Source organism: Electrophorus electricus, chromosome 16 (assembly GCF_041902795.1).
Source record: "Electrophorus electricus isolate QZ-2024a chromosome 16, ASM4190279v1, whole genome shotgun sequence".
NCBI lineage: Eukaryota > Metazoa > Chordata > Actinopteri > Gymnotiformes > Gymnotidae > Electrophorus > Electrophorus electricus.
In genome coordinates this window covers 6,595,087-6,610,000 of record NC_137512.1, presented here as the reverse complement: position 1 = coordinate 6,610,000, position 14,914 = coordinate 6,595,087, and the positions used below count along the sequence as shown (strand labels likewise).

The following is a 14,914-nucleotide window of genomic DNA, read 5'->3' as shown; positions in this document are numbered from 1 at the left end:
GTCATTCTTCAGATTGCTCAAACTTGCTTGTCACAACTAATGCAATGTTACTCAAATAAATAACTTCACACGATGCACTGTGTCCTTTAGTAAGTTGCTGTAATACTGAGTTGATAGTATAGGTATTTTTTCATAAATAGCTAGGCTCTATAATTTAGCCTAGCTAATGATAGATGCCAAACTTAGACTATCGGTCTATCTCTTTTTGCCCCAGTAATTCCACATTAGCCTACATTTTGAACATTTTGCACAACATTAAATTATTATATGACAAGGCCTAATTTCTTTTGCCTTTTGTATAACTTATTTGTATAGCTACAGTATGCATTTCATTAGATCTAGGCCCACAGAATCAGCTTATATATATATATATATATATATATATATATATATATATATATATATATATTTTTTTTTTTTTATTATTATTATTTTTTTTTCCCCCCCCCCAGGTGTCCCTAAAAAGAACAAAAATAAGCATGTCCTTGTAGAGCGTTGCATATTAATAACTGACTAGAGAATTTAACAGACGGGCTCTAAACACGCCGAGACCAGCCCGGTCGCTCTGCGCTTGTGTGAAGTTCAGAGGTTGGCACTCATAACCCAGTGACGTCACAAGGCAGCGCTGTAATGGAGTTTCAGAGATGGCAGCTGCTTGTTGATGTCGCTGTTAGACAAATGCAACTATTTGAAAGTTAGAGCTAAACCCCCTCATCTTTACAAACAAGATAATAGTGTATTACTAAAGCAGTACATTTTAAGTGTGGCTAAACTGAAAAAAAAGGTAAGTCATGAAAACAAATAAACTTGACCAAACTAGCAGGACAAAGTTGTGTGTCTAGGAAGCTAGCATTTGCTAGCACACACAGACCTTGGTAGCTAGTAGCTGGCATCATACTTTTCATTTTGCACACTTTAAATTGCTACCGTCTGAACCCACACAAACACTCTTCATTTGTGATCATTTCTTGCGTTTATCCAGTGTAACAATTTTACGCGACAGTCCAAAATCTGGTCATTTTCTCTTGCTGAGTTCCGGACGGGCCAGCCGGTTTAGCCCAATTTATTGTGTTTCACAGGTTAGCAATCTAAATAGCATAGCTGCCTACATATGCATGACATGTTTCAACTGCTATCTACATCTTATCCTATATGATTAACTTAACAAGTCTTTCTTGTGCGTGTAGAAACGTTCAAACAAATATTAGCTAGCAAATATATCGTACGTGGTCACAAATTAAGCTAGAGATAGCTAGCTGTTAGAGAACCCCAAAACCATTTAGCTATATCTAAGCTGTCCATCTTTTTTCCAGTCTTTCAGCTTCCTGACAACAGTTATATTTGCAACTTTAAAATTATATTTTACCAATATTGACAAACATGATTCCTGAGTACATGCATGATCAATGACCACTTGCCAAGTTGAGTCAGTAAACTGCCTCCTGAGATGACAGTTAAATCAGCCTAGCCACACAAAAGTCCTAAATGTGAGCTGTAACTATGTGCCCCATTAGACGTGTAACAGCAGATATTATGGTTGTATTCAGTTGCATATGTTGCGTGAATGCGGCAGCCCACTGAACACATGATTGTTGTCAAGTTTATGCATTGCCCCTTGCCCTTTTAATGCAGGAAAGTAGTGGCTAGAACTACTCATTTCATGCATTAGACTACTCATGTTGCCATTGTGATGGTCTTCCTTTTCAGGTCAAAAGAGAACAGAACTTAAAATTCTATGAAATTGTCCCAAAGGGATTATATTTTTCATTTTTGATGCCTTCCATCTGAAAGTGGCACTATGCCCGCAGCCACTGTGGATCATAGCCAAAGAATATGTGAGGTATGGGCTAGTAACCTGGACGAGGAGCTGAAAAGGATTCGCCAGGTGATCCGAAAATACAATTATATAGCAATGGTAAGCTTCTTTTTTTTTAATACAACCTTGGCTTTTTAAAAACCTGCAGAAATGCAGTGTTCTATCATGCTAGTCATTTTGTTTGCCTACAGGACACAGAGTTTCCAGGTGTAGTTGCACGACCAATTGGAGAGTTCAGAAGCAATGCGGACTACCAGTACCAGCTGCTGCGATGTAATGTTGATTTGCTGAAGATCATCCAACTCGGCCTTACTTTTATGAATGAACAGGGGGAATACCCACCAGGAACATCAACGTGGCAATTCAACTTCAAATTTAACCTCACGTAAGGGCAGTGTTGGGTCTTATGTAGAGATATGTTAATTCATTCTTTTACCTATACAAGTTTGCACTGTTACATTTGAGCTTCCAAGAGGTTTGAGTATAAGATTCATTTTGCTTTTAGTTATCCATAAGCATGAGATTTTGTTTAAAACTGAGCTTTGTTTAAAACTGAGCATACAGTAAAGTATGGCCATAACGATATGTCTTTGACAACGTTCTTTCAGAGAAGATATGTACGCACAGGATTCTATTGAGCTACTGACTACATCAGGTATCCAGTTCAAAAAGCATGAAGAAGAGGGCATTGAGACACTGTATTTTGCAGAGCTTCTTATGACTTCAGGTGTGGTGCTCTGTGAAGGTGTCAAGTGGCTGTCATTTCATAGGTAATTTTGTAATGAAAAAATGCATTTTAAAGGAGTCTGAAATCCTAGAATGTGTGTTTATGTGCAGAATGTGTGTTCACCTGGAAAGACTCTTATCCTGTTTAAAAACCTATTTAGATTTATAGCCTTATTAGTAATCGACGTAAGAAAATAATCTATGATGGTACTTTGTCATATATACCTTACTTTCTTTTGACTTTAAGCAGTTGTGAATTGTGATCTATGCTCATTTATTCACAATTTTTTCACTTTTTTTCTGTGCTCTTCCCATTTAGTGGCTATGACTTTGGTTATCTAATCAAAATTTTGTCCAACTCCAAATTGCCAGAAGAGGAGGTTGACTTCTTTGAGATTCTTCGTTTGTTTTTCCCCATTATATATGATGTCAAATACCTCATGAAGAGCTGCAAAAACCTGAAGGCATGCGACCTCTGACTTTATTTATTTAAATGTTTGCGTACATTCTAGAAATCTGTTTCTAGAGCACACTAAAGGTTGCATGGCCCTTGAAGCTGAAAAAGAAGTGAGATGTTCAACATGTATATTTGGAGACCTTGCATGATGAGTTGTTGTTGTGTGCTGTGTAGGGTGGCTTGCAGGAGGTGGCAGAGCAGCTGGAGCTAGAGAGGATTGGCCCTCAGCATCAGGCAGGCTCGGACTCTCTCCTCACAGGAATGGCTTTCTTTAAGATGAGAGAAGTAGGTGACAATGTCCAAACCCCAGTGTTTCTCTTTCCCTTATGTATTTTTCTTGCTTGAGCCCGAGTCCTTGCGAAGATGCAGCTCTTCTTTAGACTTCTGTGCTCACAAAAAAAAAGAAAGCAAGAGTGTCATTTCATCACAAAACTCCTATAATGATTTGTGTGTAGGTTGTGCCCATCACACCTTGAGTTGTTGTCCTTGGTTTCAGATGTTTTTTGAGGATCACATTGATGATGCTAAGTACTGTGGTCACTTGTATGGCCTGGGCTCTGGCTCGTCCTACGTCCAGAACGGCACAGGCAACGCCTATGAAGAGGAAGCCAGCAAACAGCAGTCATGACACAACAAGAACCCCCCCTCACTGTAGAGACCTGCAGGGCTTAAAAACATGGGTTTTTTAGTTTTTCATAAAATGTTCAATAGGAATTTGCACTTTAAAGCTCCAGCGAGACTCTTGATTTTAAATGTAAAGCTAAAAGAACTTCCTCCACTTTGTTGCCTTCTCTACGTTAACATTTTGTCACAAGTTGTTCCTGTTTTATGATGAGTATAAAAAAAAAAGGGTGTTTTATTCCCCCCTCCCCCGCAGAGCTCAGCCTTAAAATTAAGCTACATTTTATGTTTTGGTTTTTTTTTTTGTTTTTTTTTTGGTTTGTTTGTTTGTTTGTTTTTGTTTGTTTGTTTTTTTAAATAATTAATTTATTGCATTCATTGTCATGTCGTGTTGAATTATGCATCTTATTTAGCAAACAGCAGTATACCAGTAACCTACAAGCGTGGTGGTTCCCTGAGCAGAGGAGTACTATCCATTTTTCACAATCTGCAGTAGCTTGAGACAGACAGTGCCCCACAGTCTCACACGCAAATACAGGCACTTACCGGCACAAATGAGGCCTTGCACTGATTTTACCATAATGTTGGGCTTACACATTTTACCACAAAATTAGAAGTGTGATGCAAAACTGCCACTATTTAATTGGACTGAGGTCACTTCTGTATCAAGATTGTCTTCATTTCATTTTTTTAAAGTGACTTGAAGGTTTTGTATAGTTTTAGTAAAAATTCAATGCCTTTTATTCATTATGCTTCTTTAAAAAAATCTTAACCAACTCAAGTACTCAGTGTCAGTGGAATTAGGTTTAACGTTACCTGTAGTGCTGGTTTTTCAGTCATGCACATTTTGTGCTGTTTGGGTTTTTTGTATTGTACTGCTTTACAAGTCTGTGTTGCATAGATCTGCTGCATGTACTGATGGCTTTTGAATAAATGCTCTATTGAGTCATGGTCTGAGCTTTTACAGAGATGTGACGTGCATGGACGGTGCTTATCTTCCATTGACTGTTGCCTCTGGAGAATGTGGAAAAAAAACACTTAACCCTCTTCCTTTCCCCTCTCCACTCCGTTAACGTGTAAAATATACATGTTGAAAATATGCAATATCGAGGGTGACTGTTTTTAGAGCTTTTGTAAATAAAGGCCTCAGATTTTCTAACATCTGAAAAGTGGTGATCTGTGTTTTGCAGTTCTATTGTTTTTGCATGCAAAGTAGATCTAGGTACTGATAGTGTTTATACATAAACAATTCTGAACACCATAAAATGTACGTAAAGCATGTGATTTATTGTTTCAAATGAAAAAATAATCTAAAAAAGTCATTTCACCAAATCATTAGTAATTGATGATCCAGAATAAATAAATCCACTTGGTTATGGAAAACATGAGAAGTACAGTTTTAATTTGGTCTGGGTGAGGCAAAATGATTTTAACACAAGTTTTCAAAAAGTAAAGTTAACATGCAATCAGCTATTACGCTATACTCTGGTTCATAGAATTGTATGAAATAAAGGGGTTTCTTGATAATGTTCCATGATAAAGATGAAAATGGCACATAAAAAACGCCCCATCACTTTTAAAAAGCCTTGACTTGTCTAGTCTACTGTACATTATCCCTTAGTGAAAAAGATACTGTTGATGTACTGTTTTAGATGTATCCTATATCATGCAATACTCTTGGCATCATATTAAATGAAAAACATTATCAAAGAGAAAAATTGAGCCCTTGGAGACATTTTGACCCTCTGTCCAAAGCCACAGATACATTTTCTGCAATGCGGTAACTGTGTAAACATCATACCTGATTTCAAGCATGGTGTGTTCATTCTCTCATTTTGTATTAGCAACTACATTAATAATCCTGTCTGAACATACACCACCACAATTTGGAATATCAGTATCAACTGATACCCTTTCCAAACAAAATTACTTATTTGAATTATTTTCCAAAATTGAAAAATGTAGTAGAAATGTCTATTTCCTAGATGTATTCCTAATGCATCAGCACTGTTTTTAACACTGAAAAAAAAACTGAATTCATGTTTACAGGTTTTCACATGTACATTAATCCAAAGTGCAAATGAGCTAGTACTTCCTGTGCTTATGAGGTCACAACATTCTACTGTTTCTCAAGCCGGTTGTAAGTCACTGCTTCTGTGGGGGTTTTTTTTGGCTCGGAACAAAAACCTCTCTATCCGTCCATTTGGTCCTGCACAGCTCTGGAGCATGTATAAGGTAGAAGATTTGGAAAGTTAGGTGAGTGCCTTAAATATGTCAATATAGCAAAATGTCTTATATTTGAACTGTTGTACAAATGAATTTTAGAATAATTAGTGATATACAGGTTGATATACACAAGGGCCAGAAAGACAGGTTCTCAATATGACACAGACTATTAAAAATACAAACATCTTTACCTAAACATGCCAACAAGAGAAACATAAAAAGGTGCGCTTCCTTTGAACAGATTTGACAGCAGTTCATGGCCCAGCAATTGAGGTGTGTATTACAGTGCCTCAGTTGGGTCTTCAAATTTCAGTTGAAATGTAATATATATAGTACATATGCAGTACATAGCATGCACAAAAACACATTTAATCCCAAATTGATATAAAATTTAGCCTTAAACACAAATACCACAAGTTTTATCAAGGCATTAACTGTAAATAATAACTTTGGTGATCATTTAATCCATGGTAATGAGTTCTAAATGGGTCACAAAGTGTGCAAGTCAAATGTCACCCAGAGTGCAACGATTTTCAGCAAGTTTCTTTAGGCACAGTGTACACACACTTAGTCTCTATACAGTACAAAATGGACTCTGTGTCCTAACCACATCCTCATAAATATACAAACTTGTAATTCTGCAGTGAGCTTTTATAAAGAAGCACCCTACTCAAGCAATTAGATTAGAAAGCAAATGGACAGTGGTATGTTGCCGCAGCCAAACACCATTTCCGGTACAAATGGGAATTTCTACTTTCATGGACAAAGAGCATAACCATAGCGGTACCTGTTAAAAACAGAGAGAAAGGCCACAACAAAACCCATTTTAAAACATTTAACAGATGTAGGCAAACACTTTAATTACTTGGAATTTAAAATAAATATTCTTTTTACATATATTTTGAGTAATATGTCAGATCATTCATACAAAGGAGCCAAAAAAAGTCAAACCTTCTTCTCTTTAAAGAAGTCCGTATTGTGATGGACCTAGGTTTCCTTCTCCATAGTCATGGCTGGATTGATTGTGCCTGTTCAGAATAAGGAACAGATCCAGAAGAAGCAGGAATAATTTCTTCACACTGTACACAAAGCAATTCCATTGTTTTGATGGGTATACTGGGTTGTGTAAGCAGACATAGGAAAAACAGGTCAGGCCTCAAAGCATTCTGTATACTTCATAGCATTACAAAGGACCAAATCATGAGACTGCAGACAAAATTCAGTTTGTTTTCATATATAAGCTTCTCTCAGGCATCCCTGAGTAGGATTTGCTGTATGACCTAGATTAGCTTTTAGTGGGATAATATTTGTGTCATCTACTGTTTATTATATTCTGTGTTCATCTCTTCAATATTAGAGCACTGGCTCTGACAGAGCAATATAATGAATGTAATCAATATATACTGCATTCAGTATATTCTTTTTTAAAATAGGGTTTCACAAACGTATTACATAATACTACACTGAGTTGCCATTTTATTAGTTTCATCCCTCTCTCCTTCCTCAAGGTTCACACAAATTGTACAGGTTTCTATTGTCTCATGCCGATGTAAGGATCAGCTCTCAAGGAAAATGAGTCCAAGGAGCCATTCTGGGTCAACGGTTTGACCTCATGGTCGGAATATGATGCGATGGACTGTGTGTTCCTGGCACACCTTGTGAAGAATGGTTGAACAACATGACGTATCTGAATGTTGTTGTTCGCTGTTGACTGGATTTACCCCACCGTGGCAGTTTTTCCACACTCAAACAGACAATTCCAGCATGATAATGATCCATGTCACAAAACACATGCCATCACCAATGGTTGCAGGAACATAACTGCAAGCTATTGTGGCTGCACAAGCTGTTCTGAAGGCCAAAGCTGTTGTAACTTGTTACCAGATCAGTGTGCCTAATAAACTGGCAACTCATTGTACATTGTGAATGTACTTTACTACATACTCTCATTACGGCTGTGTTTGAGATATACCCTGCCATATATTAAAACACTTTGTCAAACCCATATAACTCATATTACCCATATAATTGTGCCTGTTTGTTGTATTTTGTGAGTGATGCAATTCATCAAAAAACCCACAGAACTCTTATATACAATGAAAATGGTCCCAAAATTGTTCAGAAAACTGGTCAAACATGCATTAGAGGACTTGTATGCATATTTGAAGTTTATGTGATATAAGTATCGCCAAAAATAAGATTAACAAACGATATACTGTTCAGCATGGAAGTAACAAAAGTATGCAATAGTATGCAACAATAGTGTCACTTTCACCTTGGCAGTCTTTGTTGCCTGTCCCCTCACTCTCTGCCCAGCTCAGCCCGTTACTCAGCAGACGGCTCTGAGACTCTCTCAGAGGTTTAGCAGGGAATAGATGGGTTTCTCCATCACTGGAGACAAAATGAGATGAACATAGTGCTGTATATGGAATCAAACCAAAAGATTACTTATCAAAACTTCAAGCAAGTGAAGAATATTTTCATAAATGTAACACATTGTTACTCTGTGTCTCCTTTAAACGTCTGTTAGCCCCGGTCATATCTGGCCTGGAACGTTACAATGCACAGAGGTTCTACTTGCTTGTCTACCTGTCTTGTTTGAGATGTCGATACCTTAATTTCCTGGAACTTAAAAATATTGTTAACAAATAGCTGATTGTAACAAACAGGTGAGAGATGTGAACCTTTTGATGGCAGCATTTCCAGATGGTGAAGCAGGCTGTTCAGGGTCAGGGTTCATTAGGCAGGTGGGGAAGGAGCAGCCATCACCAAGACTAAAATTACAGCAAAGAAGCACAAGAGGTTTCAGAACTTTCTTGGTAACCCAAGCAAAGTGAACACCAATGCAGCATGGTGTACCTGGTAAAAACAGGTAGGAGCCAATATTTCTTCTCATCACCAAAGACTTGGCGAAAGTTCTTGCTTACACCGAGACTGAAACCATTCTTGTCAGTTCCATGACGAAAGGCAGGTGCACGGAAGACCTCTGAGGTTGGAAGTTGTAACATTGGGTTAAAAAAACTACAAATTTGAAAAACAAAGGAATTTTCATTAACCTGTCTCAACACATATAACATTTTTGCACCCTACTTTTTCTACATGCAATATTACTGCTCTGCTTCAAAAAAAGTCCCAAGAAATTAAAACAAATATCACAGCAGAACAAGTCTAAGTAAGCATTACACTGTGAGAACTGTATCAATGCCTTTGTGTCTAAATATCTACCAAGGCACACAATGAGACAGCATCTGTCTCCAGTTCTAAGCTGTTTATTTCAGTTTCATTTCAGACATTGTAGTACAATATCTCGGTGATCTACTCTGTGCAAAATATTTCTGTGTTCCGTGTTGGTTATTTCCCATTTGAGGAATACTATAACTTTTTGATTAGTGTCATGCTGATTTAGATTCTTTGAATACAATACAATGTTTCAGGTCCCAAACCAGGATGGGGTTTTTTTTAAGTTGTTTTGTTTATTTTAGAGCTAAATTACTTGTTAACTGAATGCTGACAAACTAATCAGTCTAAAGTAAAAATGGAATATTGTGAAACACTATATCACATCCCTGATAAATAATCATCATTCTGAATTGTATCTGGAAGCAAAGCTGGAATTTTTTTCAAATTTGTCTTTTTGGGTTTACCTACTCACCTAGGGTGGATCTATTTTTACAGACAAGCCAGCAGTGATAGGCAAACAGTGAGGCCAGACTGACTGAGAACATGGAGGCAGCAAAGAACAGGAACATGATATGGAACTTGGCTTGAGTGTCAGGCAAGCCATTCTGGGAAAAAAAAAATCACAGGAAGGAAATCCCAATCAGTGCAGTACACATGCATGGTAGAACTAACAGGAAGTGTTTCAGGAGGTGTATTAAAACATTTGCTCTGCCACTAGGTTTTTGCTAGCTATTGAGCATACAGGATGAGTGGGACAAAAGTATACCGTACTAGAGCAAATTCCTATATAAGCAGTGACAGGTCTACAGTGAATGGCTTTCCAAGTTGTGCATAGCTGCCTGCACTTCTTCTAATGCTCTACACCCTATACCACTACAGAAGTCTGCTAGAAGCATCTAAATCTACCAGTGTCACTGATTGGTTGGCTACCCAGTATCGTTTGAGGCGCTCATGGGTTTTGCCATCAACATTGCATAGAATTAAAAACACAGTGAAAGTCAAAACAAACACCATTAGCATACAGGCAACCCTAAATGTTCTAGGACTTTCCCATGAGGAAGTGTTGTAGATGGTCACGTGAAATAAAGCATTATTTTAGCTATGTCTACCCATGCAACCGCAGAATGTCTGAAATTAAGTATTCCTACTTACAGTCCAGAACTGAATGAAGTACTGTAGGTCTGTCGCCGTGACGAAGAGGCAATACAGCAAAGAGTAAGTGAGGAAAAGCATAAAAAACTTGTAGTTTGAGAAGCCCACGCAATTGTTCACCCTGCAAGAGAATAGGAAATGCAAGGCTGGACTCAAGGGCAAATGTCAGTGGAGTTAGCATGTCCCTGTCAGTGGAGTTAGCATGTCTTTCATAATGCCGTTCACAATCTCTCTTTTTGTTAAAGCACATCAAGGCATCGCCAAACAAAAAAAAAAAAAATCAGCTGTTTCATCCCTATTTATAAAAAAAATTGCAAAAAACATACATTTTGAATTAAAAACTAGAGGTGGCCAAACCGATACTCTTTTTTAAATTACAAAATTCTTAGTGCCTCCCTGTACATTTTATCATCTGAATACATTTCTGGCTTTCTTGCTCTTCTTTTTTTTGTTTGCTGTGCTAGTACATACCATGGACAGTGGTGATCCATCTTCAAGATGCACCTGTGAAACAAAATTGAGTCATGCAGTTGAACTTTTACACAAGCAAGATAGACTCCAGGTATGTAAATGTAGGACGCACTTATCACAGACTGAACAGTGATGGCATCGGTCAGGTTTCACCACGTAGCATCGGTCACAGTAGCGGATAGCTATGGAGATAAACATGGTTTATAAGCTAAATACTGACAAGTTAAGAAACAACATGATATTTGGCTAAACTCTAGTCTGAATATACTGTGCAATTATTATTCAGCTTCCTAAGTAGAATGTATATTGTTCATAGTGTACTGCTGACAGAAAAATCTGCAAGTGAACTGGCTGCAAGTATAGCCTACCTCCAGATGTTGTGCGGGTATAGATGGGTAAATCCTTGGCTAATCTTCTTAAGATCTCCTGCTGAGATTCTCCACGATCCTCTCGCTCCAGTAGCTCTTTGTCAGAGTGGGACAGGTGGAACTGAGAGGACCAAATACATCACAGTGTTCCAAAGCCTATAGTTACCAGTCAGCCATGTAATTGTGTGGAACACACTTACAAAAATATGGTACCAAAATTGGATGCATGACTATCCAGTAACCATCTTCTATGTTAAAGACCAGTGTAATATGTTGGATCAAAACATAGGGTTGTGAGGAATTCTACAACTGTGAAATTCTGCATTGAAACACAGTATAATGTCTGCTTGAGACATGGTTGAGCAGGCTGCTTGAGACCAAAATTACAATGACACTGTTATCAACTGTTAAAGTTGCCGGCAGGTTTGTAATTAACTGCTTCACACACAAAGCTGAAATATGCAAATCACCTTATTGCTGGGCATAAGGCCAATACATACCTCTTTGAGAGGATTCAGAGGCTTGGTGAAGATGGTTTGCCAATATGCCCATACAAACATGATGAAGAGTACATGGTAGGCCAGTAGGTAAACTACTGGAGAACAAAAGAAACACAACATAGATTGTCGATATAATTGATTAGAACAACAATTAGAGATCATTTGTATTTCATTTGCTCACGACTATGGTTCTGACATTATTCGTTAATAGCGCATTAAGTTTTCCCAGCTAAAATCACTTTGAAGATTTCATGTCAGGCACTGGCAATATGTACTTTCTGAAATATGTGTGAACTTACTTTTCTCCGCCATGTTTTCAACTGTTGCTGTATAAAGAATGAAAAACAAACAAAAAAGTTAGAAGTCCGTAAGCAGTTTTGTGTTGCTATTTCTGTGCAAGCTGTCTCCTGGCACCCCAGCTCTTCTCCTTGTGCATATTCTAATTTTATATGTGCAGCAGCTGTCAGAAATAATGTTTTTTGCTGACTTCAAAAATGCTCGCCTGAGACAAACGTCAATATCAGCATGTTCCAACAGCTTGGAGTCTTGCAATGTCTCATCTCGCCAATATTTTCATGCCATTTTTGCTCATTATTAAGACTCATAAAAACAATAAATTAACAGTAAAAGTACTAAACACCTTATTTAAAGCATGTAAACAATCATTGTGCCAGTTCTTGATCTAAGCTTCATGGATACACTTGGCAATTTCTAATAGCAAACTTGTAATATTTTGTGAAGTATCTCGGAAAACATCCGTGCAGCACACAGAAGGTCAGTCAGCAGCAGATGGTCACCAGTGTGGTTGCAGTGATACCTGAAGCTGGAACGAACACAAAGGGAAACAAGCTGCTAATCAGCTCCCAAACTGCTAGATCCTCACACGGAGGGGTCTAAGCCATGATGCTAAAACACTGCTAAGATACCAGACAAGCTGCATTGTATAAACAAGGCAATATGTCAGAGAGAGAGCAGCCTCCAGTGGAGAACGGAGACGAAACTGACACTCCTTTCATATTCCAAGACCCCATATCATAGAATGAATCATTTTTATTCTATAGATCAAACATCGAAAGAAATATCTTTGCATAACAATGGCAATGGAATCAATGGGATACATTGTAAGATTCCATATGACCCTTGTACAAGGATCATATTTTTTGTTTATGAATGGCATTTTTATATTTCTTCACTGTAGCTTCAATTACTACAAATGCCAGATATGTTCCTAGTAATATAGTGTGGTCTACACTAATGATATATCAGTTCCTCAGAAATCCTGTGTGTGTGTGTGTGTGTGTGTGTGTGTGTGTGTGTGTGTGTGTGTGTGTGTGAGTGACAGAGAGAGAGACAGAATCTCTGGATGTTGATACACTCTTTTGCTGTTATTTTAATTGTTAAACTGAGGATCTAAGGTATCTTCTTGCCATAGCACCTAGAACTATAGTTACTTGACACTCGCAGCTGCCTGAGAGTTCAGAAATCAAACATGTAGGGCACAGCTAAAAGAAGTGAGAGAATAAGATGCTTTAGGAAAACAAAAACAAAAAACCCCCCCCACAAAACATCAATTCATTAAACAACTCTTCATGGTGCAAGTGGTGCACAAAATGAACAGCAACAAAAAAGCAGGTATTTGGAGGGTTGACTTTGACAGCTAGGCAAACAGATTAGCTCCAACATATAATCAGCTGATAACATATTCAGAACAAGCTCTGTCTCTGTGGGAGACCATGTGTCATGATTCACCCATTTTATTCTGCTTGTAGTAACTCCCAGAGACTCTCATCACAACACAATCACTTCTGTTTTGGTAAACTATGTTGTGAAAGTATTACTGTGTATATATTAGATATTATCAATTATTCTAATTATCTAATTATTCTTCTTAAGAAAATTTCTGTGCCCAAAGTGTGATTCAGGAAGATGTAGCCTACTGGTTCTCTGTGGTTCTGTGATTCTCCTGCACAATGTTTTCCTTTGTTTTGGACTGCAGTTCGGTGATTTGATCACAGTTTTCCCACTTGATCCTATCCAGAGAGGGAGTTCATCTATAAAAGGGTTGTCTGCAGAGATTAGCTGACTGCAGTTCAGCATAAAGGATGGCATAACTCAGCAACAACATCAGCAGTTGGGTCTGTGCTCTCTGCCTCCAACACGTCACTCACGCACCTCCAGGAGCTACCGCAGTTTATCTGGGGGGGTTTCACTCTCCCTCAGATGAAACAAACTGCACAAGGACTGAATCCCTTGATGCTCATTCTCTTCAACCCCCCCTCAGAAAATAAAACTGATTTCAGCACAGTTCTCATCAATGAGAGTGTTATGTTCAATAGCACCAACTCCTCCATTCAGGTTGATGGAGTGCTATAGCTCTCCACAGTTGGCTCCATGGTGACATGCTCATGACAGCTGTAAAACAGTTAAATGAAATTAAAGAAATGAAAGGTAAGTAAAGAATGGCCACTGATTAAATGGAATTCATTGGGGCTTTCCTGTATCACTACTATGTTAACTAGACAAAAATGACATTTTTGACGAAAATAATAATAAATTCTCTACTTCTGCTGAAAATGGTTTCACACACATTAACTTGTCTGTTCTCGTCAGCAGTGACTCAACAGTTTTAATGGTTTAAGCTCTCTGCTAATCATCTACAATCGTAACCACGTCATGGCAGTTATTTCTAACGTAGCGACAAGTCTAATTATGTCCTGATAGCTAACCTTTTGAGTATGAACCTACAACGGAATGATTTATGATTTTAAAGAATTAAATAATAATAAAAGTGTTTTCCGTGTTGAGTCCACATACAAAGCACATGACTGTGGCCAGCTTCCGTCTTCTGTTACGGCTCAAGTTCAGAGACATCTGCGCAATCAACCTTACCTATGCAGAGTTGCACGACATAGGCGTAGTAGGACCATGCCACAATAAGCCATATGAACAGCACAGGGATCCAGTATAAAACTCTCTGACAGTTCCGTTTGATGTTGCGCGAACCCGAGGGCGCCATCTTCTAGCCTATTTGCTGACCAGAACTGGTCACAATGTCAAGTTCTTGCAGTCGTCACGGCATTGATGACAGTGAATTGTAGTCGTGAAGCCGGAGCGATGCACACGCTGCAACATGCCTCATGCCTCGCCAGTCCTGTCGTGTTGCGATCAGTCCTGTTTGTGGTGCAGAATAACGGTACCGCCCCTTCTCACTCGTGAGACGGCTTGGCGTACGCGCTTCACGCCCAAATAAAGCTTTCCCCACCGTTTGATAATATTCACTGAGAGGAATGGCGTGACTACTGAAGGTTTCAGTAGGGGTGGCGTTTATCAGGTTTATTCCGTTATCTTATTTCATATAAACACTTCGAGCACCTGGCTGAAAACGTAGCCAGTAAAG

General features: G+C 38.4%; 3 protein-coding genes across 12 annotated transcripts in view; 2 read left to right on the top strand and 1 right to left on the bottom strand.

Annotated features, from left to right (window-relative positions):
- mtmr7a (myotubularin related protein 7a) overlaps positions 1 to 73 on the top strand; it is an 11,169-nt gene extending 11,096 nt beyond the window's left edge. The window contains exon 14 of the mRNA XM_027012987.3: positions 1 to 73. This exon is cut by the window's left edge and continues 1,054 nt beyond it. The gene's annotated coding sequence lies outside the window, so the exon portion shown is untranslated.
- A 551-nt stretch (positions 74 to 624) lies between these two features.
- On the top strand, positions 625 to 4,794 carry cnot7 (CCR4-NOT transcription complex, subunit 7). The gene is made up of 7 exons (XM_027012986.3): positions 625 to 784; positions 1,708 to 1,915; positions 2,008 to 2,201; positions 2,425 to 2,586; positions 2,862 to 3,006; positions 3,174 to 3,284; positions 3,496 to 4,794. The coding sequence occupies exons 2-7, from the start codon at positions 1,799 to 1,801 to the stop codon at positions 3,625 to 3,627; spliced, it is 861 nt and encodes a 286-aa protein (XP_026868787.1). The 5' UTR covers positions 625 to 784; positions 1,708 to 1,798; the 3' UTR covers positions 3,628 to 4,794.
- An 831-nt stretch (positions 4,795 to 5,625) lies between these two features.
- zdhhc2 (zDHHC palmitoyltransferase 2) lies at positions 5,626 to 14,770 on the bottom strand. 10 transcript variants are annotated; one of them, XM_081698986.1, is made up of 14 exons: positions 14,407 to 14,770; positions 13,455 to 13,929; positions 11,817 to 11,843; positions 11,518 to 11,612; positions 11,018 to 11,138; positions 10,762 to 10,831; positions 10,650 to 10,682; positions 10,179 to 10,299; positions 9,499 to 9,631; positions 8,774 to 8,867; positions 8,531 to 8,620; positions 8,122 to 8,237; positions 6,798 to 6,874; positions 5,626 to 6,633 (listed from the first exon to the last, which is right to left on the bottom strand). In XM_081698986.1, exons 2-13 carry the CDS (start codon positions 13,624 to 13,626, stop codon positions 6,834 to 6,836), a joined length of 1,113 nt encoding a protein of 370 aa, XP_081555112.1. In that variant the 5' UTR covers positions 13,627 to 13,929; positions 14,407 to 14,770; the 3' UTR covers positions 5,626 to 6,633; positions 6,798 to 6,833. The 10 variants fall into 10 exon arrangements, with proteins under 10 accessions (XP_081555112.1, XP_081555115.1, XP_026868781.2 ...); XM_081698989.1 differs by having other exon boundaries at positions 8,706 to 8,832; positions 12,158 to 13,929; positions 14,407 to 14,768; XM_027012980.3 differs by having other exon boundaries at positions 8,706 to 8,832; positions 14,407 to 14,768.
- Between the last annotated feature and the right edge of the window lie 144 nt (positions 14,771 to 14,914).